Source organism: Falco peregrinus, chromosome 4 (genome assembly GCF_023634155.1).
Source record: "Falco peregrinus isolate bFalPer1 chromosome 4, bFalPer1.pri, whole genome shotgun sequence".
NCBI lineage: Eukaryota > Metazoa > Chordata > Aves > Falconiformes > Falconidae > Falco > Falco peregrinus.
Genome location: NC_073724.1, coordinates 120,414,090 through 120,423,372, shown reverse-complemented (window position 1 = coordinate 120,423,372; position 9,283 = coordinate 120,414,090). Strand labels below are relative to the sequence as shown.

The 9,283-nt window shown below is 52.1% G+C and overlaps 1 protein-coding gene across 1 annotated transcript; it reads left to right on the top strand.

Annotated features, from left to right (window-relative positions):
• Positions 1-5,096: 5,096 nt before the first annotated feature.
• LOC106112922 (olfactory receptor 52K2-like) lies at positions 5,097-7,698 on the top strand. Its single transcript, XM_013304916.2, has one exon. It carries the CDS (start codon positions 5,472-5,474, stop codon positions 6,450-6,452), a length of 981 nt encoding a protein of 326 aa, XP_013160370.2. The 5' UTR covers positions 5,097-5,471; the 3' UTR covers positions 6,453-7,698.
• Positions 7,699-9,283: the final 1,585 nt, after the last annotated feature.

Sequence of the window (9,283 nt, the reverse complement as noted above, 5' to 3'; positions counted from 1 at the left end):
AGCAGCCGGTGTGACCAACCGCCAGCGGGATGTGACTCCATTCCCCACCACTCTTTGGGCTCGGCTGTTCAGCCGCTTTTTACACAGAGCAGAGCACACCCATCCCAGCCATAAGCAGCCAGTTTCTCCAGGAGAATGCTGTGGGAGACAATGTAAAAAGATTTACTAAGGTCCAGGTAAACACTTTCCACAGCCTTTCCCTCATCCACTAGGTGGGTCATCTTGTCGTAGGACATCAGGTTTGTTAAGCAGGACCTGCCTTTCATAAGCCCCTGCTGACTGAGCCTGATCCCCCGGGTGTCCTGCACGTGCTGTGTGATGGTGCTCAGGACGATCTGCTCCACAACCTTCCCTGGCACTGAGGTCAGGCTGACAGGCCTCTAGCTCCCCAGATACTCCTTCCTGCCCTTCCTGTAGATGGGTGTCACACTGGCTAACCTCCAGTCTTCTGGGACCTCCCCAGTTAGACAGGACTGTTGATAACTAATGGAGAGTGGCTTGGCAAGGTCCTCCACCAGCTCCCTCAGTACCCTCAGGTGGATCCCATCTGGCCCCACAGACTTGTGCATGTCTAAGTGGAGCAGCAGGTCACTGACCATTTCCTCCTGTACTGTGGGGTCTTCATTCTGCTCCTCGTCCCTGTCTTCCAGCTCAGGGGGCTGAGTACCCACAGCGAAGCTGGTCTTGCTACTAAAGACTGAGGCAAAGAAAGCATTAAGTACTGCAGCCTTTTCCTCATTCTTTGTGGCAACGTCCCCTGTTGCATCCAATAAAGGATGAAGATTATCCTTGGCCCTCTTTTTGTTACTAATGTATTTGTGAAAACTTTTTTTCTTATCCTTTACAGCAGTGGCAAGCCTGAGTTCTAGCTGGGCTTTCACCTTTCTAATCTTCCCCCTGCATAAACTTATGACATCCTCCTAGTCCTCCAGAGTTGCCTGTCCCTTCTTCCAAAGGTGGGAAACTCCTTTTTTCCCTGAGTTCCAGCCAAAACTCTCTGTTCAGCTAGGCCAGTCTCCTTCCCCACTGCTTTGTCTTTTGGCACACAGGGACCACCTGATCCTGCACTTTTAAGACTTCCTTCTTGAAGAAGGTCCAGCCTTCCTGGACCCCTTTGCACTCCAGGACTGTGTCCCAAGAAAATCTGACAACCAGACTCCGCAACAGGGAAAAATCTGCCCTCTGGAAGTCCAAAGCAGTAGTTCTGCTGACCCCCCTCCTTACTTTTCTGAGAATCAAGAACTTTATCATCTTCTGATCACTGTGCCCAAGATGGCCTCCAGTGATCGCATCACCCAAAGGTCCTTCTCTGTTCATAAACAGCAAGTCCAGGGGGGCTTGCCCCTGGTTGACTCACTGACCAGCTGTGTCAGGAACTTATCTTCCACAACCTCCAGGAACCTCTTAGGCTGCTACCTTTCCACTGTGCTGTATATCCAGCAGGCATTCCAGCAGTAAGCTGAAGACCAACACAAGAAAAAGGGCTAGTGATTGTGAGACTTCTCCCACTTGATCTTGTAGAACATTTCATCTGCCTCTTCATCCTGGTTAGGTGGTCTATAGCATACTCCCACCATGATATCTACCTTCTTGGCCATTTGCCTGATCCATACACAAAAAAATTTGACCATCTTGTTACCGTCATTAAGATCTAGGAAGTTGAAAGACACCCTAAAATATAGAGGATGAAGGGTAAATGTCAAATAGGAAGGCTTCTCCAGCACCTCTCTCCCTGAAAACCACACTGATCGCCTGTGCTTCATACATGACCTCCCCCCTGAGAGACTGCAGGGTCAGAGGATACCTCCACGAGGTCCAAAAGTTTACAAAGCATTCACTAAAGTTCACGGGTGCTTCAGGATGCCCAGGTGGAAGGGGACATTCAAATAGAGCCCTAAGAGTCCAGGCTGCTACCTTGTGCCCCAGAAGGGGTGCAGCGCCACTGGATCCAGAGCCAAAGCGACTTTTACACCAACAGGCTTAAGCCAGGAGGACATATGCACCCTTGCGTGTGTACCAGGAAAGCAGCTAGGCATGCCCAGAGGGGTGTTTGCCCACCCGCAGAGAAAATCTTCCCCCTTTGTGGACCAGAGTTCTGTTTGGCACTGCTCGATGCTGAGACAGACATAACCCATGCAGTGAGAGAGGGCAGTGCGTTTGCTGACAAGCCGTTGCTATTCCTGGCTATCCCCAGGCAGCCCTTTTTCCTCTGTGATGACGACAGTCTCTGAAGTCCCAGCAGTGAGGGACTGGGGCGACTGGGGCCCTTCAGACCTATAACTACCTCCATGCAGGTCCTTTTGGCACGTTGAGGAGTTGCTTGGCTGTGTGAGAGAGAAGCAGTATTTGAAGGTGATGTAGGTAGAGCCAGGGTGGCATCCCAAATCGTCCAGGTGAGCTGGGTGGGGGTTCTTGTCATTCAGTCTGGTGGTGTGCCACTATTTTTATGCGCAGTGCCAGTATTTTGATGCGTAGTGCCAAGCTCTGAGCCAGGGTCAACTTTTAGCCACATGGAGGTGGAAGATGAAACAATCTACCGGGAGAAGCTGCTGTGCAGCTATGCCAGTACACCTAGGTGGACTTCGCCTCCTGTTGAGTTAAGGAGCTCCTTTTTTACTTCCAGCTATCCCACATTAAGTGAGTGTTGTGGTGGAGACCTGCCAGGCAGACACCTGCACCCTCGGTTTGCTTCCTTGCATAGGTCAAGTACAGCAGTGCTAATTATTTGCCTGCAAGCTGTTCCTTGGTTAAAGCAGCTTCAGGCAAGCTGTAGGCACACAGGTGTAACATCCACCGACCCAGTCACCTGTGAAGACCTGCAGTTGCCTGGCCATGGCCCTAGGCCTGGCCTTCTTGCTTGCACAAGCCTCAAGAGGATGCCAGACGCCACAAGGAAGGTAAAGCTTTGTTCTTCTCCCTTCTGGAAAGGGCAAAAGTCAGGAGCCCCGGTGAGATACAGGCTTGGCGCTAGGAGAATGCTCGGGAACAGGCGATGTGGGGAAAGTACGGAGCTTTTGCAATGGGAGATGAGGTCGTGCATGTATCTACCAGAGGTTCCTTTTGATCTTCTACTGGGGAGGGGGTATGGGCTGGGTGATTACTCTAGCTCTCTTCAAACCCCACGTTCCAGCTAACTTTCTTTTGTGCAGGCTGTACGCTGGTCAGGAGTGCTGACTGGCACAGCCAGGGCAGCATGTGGTGGCCAGAGCAGACGGCTGTATGTTTTTTGCCGGCTCAGACTGCCTGGCTGGTAGACTGACAACGTCTCAAAGGTTAAGCGTTTCAAATCCGGTACCTTTAATGGTTATTGCTTAGCAGCAGAGAGGCAGAGCTCACCCACGCAGGTGAGGAAAGAGTTACAATCTCAGCTTCAAGTCCCAGGATCTACTCAGTCCTTTCAAAGGCAGGGGAGCTTTGCCAGTATGCTAGCAACTGGAGATTTCCACTCCTTTTGCACTTTGTTCAATACCAAGCATCTTGTTCTCTGAGGGCATTTTAAGCTGTCCCACCGTTCAGGAAAGAAATACAGTCAGCAACTCATCTAACGGGGTACAGCAAGCTAGGTCAAGGTGCCCAGCGTCCCCCATTTCTAGAAAACCTTCTGGATTTTGACTACTGCAGTGAGCAAACTGGTCACTTTACAAGTGACTGAACTACTGAATTGCACAACAGAAAACCCTGTCAGCTTTTCAAGCCACAGCAAAAGCACAAAGGAAAAGCTCAGAAGTGTGTCAACTGGCCTGAAAGCGCCGCTGCCCCTGAGCAGCAACAAGTCTGCAAGTGCTGCTCCCATCCCTGCTGTTGCGTGTACAACTGCAAAGCAGCCAAATCGGCAGCAGTATCTTCCTAACACGGCACTCGTATGCAGGCTGCACCTGCAGCCGTTCTTGGGAGCTGGTGGTAGGAGAGGTCCATGCAAGGCTGGCTTGGAGCGGAGGAGATAAAGGAGAAGCTGCTCCAGGTGTGATGCTCTGTACCCGGCTGGCACCTGGCACTGGACACCTGGCACCGTCTGTCAGTGTGTGTGTGTATGAGAGTGTGTGTGTGTCTGCACGTGTGTGTGTTGGGGGTCTGGAGGCACCTCTGGCTGCTAGCTTACTGGCACCGTGGCTGCAGGGCACGTCAAGAGGAGGACGCACAGAATGTAGAGGAGGTCAGGTGTAACGTGGGTGAAACTGAAGCGCAGCAGGGACAGCTCCTTTGCATGAGCCCAATTACAATTAACTTTGTCTTGGCAGCATTTCCCAATATTGCCATTGCACTGTTTGTACTCACATTGCAAACAGCAATGGCTAGAAACAGAGCAAAAGGCCTCTTGGTTTGTGTCATGTGGAGGGCTCAAAGCGCTTTGGAGGAGAGAGGAAACTCTTCAGGGGTCAAGGAAGTCAAATGAAAGCCAAGGAGATGCAGTCTGGTCCTTGGGTATGTTGGGGAAAAGAGGGGGCACAAGTGAGTGAGGAACTTGCATCTAACTCCCTTGCTGCCAGCAGGCTGATTTAACCCTTCTGTGCCTCCGTTTTCCCTACAGGACGGGGACAATTCACAGCACTCCTTGCCTTTGGCAGGGGCTTGTGGATAAGGAGGTACACACACCCTGGGAGAGTTAGCGCCGGAAGGGAGCGGCACTACAGCCTCAGGACAGTTTTTGCCATGACACTGGTTTTCCTTCCTGATGCAGGAGACAGGGACCCCATACGCAGGATGCCTGTTGAGAGAGGGACTCCAGCAAGGTGGTTTGTATTTGGGCTCCAGCAGGAACAGCCCCCAGAGCTGACAACTAATAAAAGAAAAAAATTAACTATCCCAGCTGAAACCAGGAGAAATGTTTTACGTTGGGATGAAGTCTAAAGACCATCTAGTTCCAACCCCATCCATGGGCAGGGCCCCCTCCCCCCAGCCCAGGCTGCTCCCAGCCCTGTCCAACCAGGACAGGGACAATTCACAGCACTCCTTGCCTTTGGCAGGGGCTTGCAGCAAATGTGTTACACACACCGTAGGATGGCTGCTCTGGAAGGGACAAGCACTACAGCAGCTCTTTGTCATGACACCGAATGGCCTTTTTAACCCAACAGAGTATTCTGGATCTTTCCCCTGCTCCCATCTTAGATTTTTGAACTGATGGCAACTAAATGTTGCTTTGAGCTTGTGACTCCCAAACTATGGAGGGGACGGGTGGAGACAACAGCCAGAGGCCAGCCCGGGGTGGGAGGAGAGGTAAGGGAACTCCCCAAGGTCCAGGCTAAGACCATGTGAGTTTGCGTCTTCCCAGTGATGGCACTGAGTGTACCTGCATAAGAGGCACGAGGATATGAATCCTATCGTACAATGGTTTCATAGAATACCTCGAGTTGGAAGGGGCCCATAAGGGTCATGGAGTCCAGGTCTGTGTGCCTGAGAAGACAGTCGGGGCTATTCTGGCTGTGGCTGGGGTCCACAGCAGTGCTTGTTCCAGCTCATTGCTCTCCCTGCCCATGCCAGCTGTTGCTGTGTCTTCCCTTCCAGCTCTGCAGCAGTGCCTCATGTCCTCCTCCAATCACTCCAGTCCCTCGTCCTTCATCCTGACAGGCATCCCTGGGCTGGAGGATGCTCAGTTCTGGATTGCCTTCCCATTCTGCACCATGTACCTCACGGCAGTGCTGGGGAACATCACGCTCCTCCTGGTGATCAGGATGGACCCAAGCCTGCACACACCCATGTTTTACTTCCTCTCCATGCTGGCTGCCCTTGACCTTGTGCTCACCACTTCCACCATGCCCAAGCTCCTGAGCATCTTCTGGTTCCACTCCCATGAGATCAGCTTTGAGGGCTGTGTGGCCCAGATGTTCTTCATCCACACCTTCTCCATAACGGAGTCAGGGGTGCTGCTCACCATGGCCTTTGACCGATACCTGGCCATCTGCAAGCCCCTGCACTACTCTGCCATCCTGACTGGTCCCACCATTACCAAGCTGGGCCTGGCTGCTGTAGTGCGTGGCGTCACCACCATCTTGCCCGTAACCTGCATGGTGACCAGCCTGTCCTACTGTGGCCCCCACGTCATCCACCACTCCTACTGTGAGCACATGTCAGTGGTGAAGTTGGCCTGTGGGGACACGCGGCGCAACAGCATCTATGGGATCACGGTAGCCACCGTTGTGGTGGGCTCAGACTCCAGCTTCATCGCTGTCTCCTACGTGCTGATTCTGAGGGAAGTCATAGGCCTCTCCTCTAGAGAGGCTCGTCTGAAGTCCTTTGGCACCTGTGGCTCCCACATCGGCGTCATCCTGCTCTTCTACACACCCGCGCTTTTCTCCTTCTACACTCAGCGCTGGGGCCAGAGCATCCCCCCGCAGCTCCACATCCTGATGGCTGACCTCTACCTGCTGGTGCCTCCCATGCTCAACCCGCTCATCTATGGCATGAGGACCAAGCAGATCCGGGACCGTGTGTTCAGCCTGCGCTGGCAGAAATAGATCCAGCCCAGGTCCTGACCCCAGCCCATCACTAATGCCAGGTGGCAAGGGCTACGGTTTGGAACAGGGAACAACGGCAGCATCTTTGGGGAGCAAAGAAAAAACTTAAAAAGCTGTCTGCTGGAGAAGCAGGACCATGCTGTCATCATCTTGCCCAAACCCTGAAAGCTGGAGGCAGCATGGAGAGTTTGACTGGTGAGACATTATATCTTTAGAAAGTGAATTCTACATTCCTGTTCAGAATGGGAAGGTAAACCGTGTCTAACTCTATCTGTGTCCTTGGTCCTCCTCAGATCTGCACCACCTCCTGCCTCCCCTCTTCATCTCAGCTCTCGATAAAAGCCTGTTACCACTTTGGAAATGAAAGTCTGTTCATGGACTCATGCTCCCCACGTACCTTTTCCAGCCAGTCTGTAACTCGCCACCTCTCCACTTCCTAGTTTTTAGCAGCTGCCTGATCTTGGTGCCTGGCTATGAGGGGGGGGGTGGGGGGTTGCATATGCACACTTAGACACACGCACCCCTCCAGATGCTGGCCCAAGCAGATTTTGACTCTTGTCTTGAAAGCTTACTGAAGCATTTGCAGCAATCCCCAAAAGCCAGCTCACCTGAGAACAGGGTCTACAAGTCACACTGAAACCCCGCAGTGTCGCGTTGGGTTTTGTTCCCTTCTTATTAGACACACCAAACCGGCATCAGCTGTGATGTGCATTCTACAAAACGTTTCCCAATATTTTGAGGAGTGTCCCTACCTCTCTGTGTTGCGTGTCTTCCCTAAGCGTATAGGCCCCTGCAATGGCATCCTGAGGTGAGGAGCAGAGTGTGGGTTAGAGTAGGGGGGCAGAGAACAGGCACTAAACTCCTCTTGTTCTCCTCAGAAAATCTGTGCGTCACTTTATCCACGGTGAAGCCTCATCTCCTAACAGCACAAAGTGACTGACCATCCCAGCTCTCCTTGTGCCTTCACCCCACAGAAATCCGGGCACAGAGGCCTGGTCCCTGAGCAAAGTCTGAGGTCCTACATGTATCCTGCACGGAGCCGGAGAGGAAAGGGGAGCGTTACAAAGACCTGTGTTGAACCCCAAAGACAAGCTGGTGGCTACAAGCTCAATTCTTTCAGTGCCTCCTGACACTGCTGCCTCTGGGTGCCTTCTGGTCTGCTTACAGTCATATCCCCCCACCGTCACCCTCCTCGGCAGCTGTACAATCTACATGATGCCCAACACCTAAAGTGCAGCGCTGATCCTCCCGCCTGACTCAGACACCAGATTCTTCCAACCTGAGCCTTGTAGTCTTTGTCCAGGTTGGGGCTGGGAAGTGCCAGTGCTAGGTGTGCTGCTTGGAGTCTCCCAGGCGGTGGATTTATTGTCCACTTACAGGGTGGCCTCCGTGGCCAGTGCCTGGTGCTGCTAGGTCGGATGCACTGCTCCCAGTATCAGCCTACCTCCCCTGCCCTGGGGCACCCAGCCAGGTTTGGTAGAGCTCTTCTCATCCCCTCCAGGGAAGCACACCATGGCTCCCAATAGACCTCTCGCCCTGCAGTGCCAGCTCTCTTTGGTCAGGGGGTTTCCAAGGCAATTCCTGTCTTTGCAGCTGCAGGAGACCCTAGGCAAATTTAGTCTGCAGTAGGCCGGAACTGATCTGCTGCATGAGCAGGCAACATACGTGTTGCAAGCTGGAGTGGCCATCACTGCTCCTGCAGGGGCTGGGTGAGGTGGGTGCATCTGCTCATTTATTTGGACAAATCTGCAGCAGCAAACCAGGCAGGTCACCCATCACTTTCTGGACAAGTAGTACAAGAGGATCTGCTGCTGCAGACTTCTCTTTATAAACTTTAAGAATATAGCTATTACATATATATAAAAATAGATCAATAGATAGGTAAATAGAGTCTGGAAAAGGCCCCATGAGCCTCTCCATTCCCATACTTCTTGACCACATTCTCTAAAAAAAAAAAAATTGCATCCTGGCTTTTGGAGAAAATCTTGGGCAACCTCGCCTTCTTGCAACAGAAAAATCTCAGACCACCTTGCACATTGTCATCTCAGGGACTTTGCAACTGCATAAATTTCAGGGTAAACTTTATCCACAGGCAAAAAGCTTTTCTTCTCCTCCATTCTGTTTGCTTAGTCTCCGATGCGGGACTCTGTGTGGAGGAAGTGGGGAAGGAGCGTGCGTGTTTGGTTTGTGAAGGTGTTTCTGCAGTCACTCCCTGGGCCAGGGTCAGAAGTCGTGTAGAGAAGTGCACAAAACCTGACCTGATGTGGCACCCTTGCCAGTACAAGGTGGCTGTACCAGGGCCATTCCTAAGAGATTTCTTGTCTAACCTGGTTTTCTGCAAAATCAGAGCATCAGTCCCCTTGGGCACTGCAGTTCTATTCCTCATCAGGGCATTGCTAGCTTTATCATCAGAAAAAAATTTCGTTAAGCCTAAACTCGTCCTGGCATTTAAAGCCCTGACTTGTCCTTTCAGAGGACATGCAGGACAGATCCTTGCTTTCGGGGCCACTGTAGCCTTGCATACGTTTCCAGGCTTTTCTCAAGACCATTCCCCAGGCGAGCCAGTCCCCTCAGCTCTCCATCTTAACTTCATCCTTATTTCTGAACTCCCTCTACTTTGCCATGATTTTCCCTGAAGTGCCCGCCACTGGACACCTCCACCTGCAGACCTCCAGCTCTGCCCTTTGCCCCTGCCCTTCACCTTCATCCTACCCACTGGTGTCCACCCAACAAGCAGTTCTGAGGGTATGATTTGCTGAGAAACTTCACTTTAATTTGCTAATGTGTTTTATAAATGACCAGAAAGGAAGCAATCACATTTGCCTGGGAAG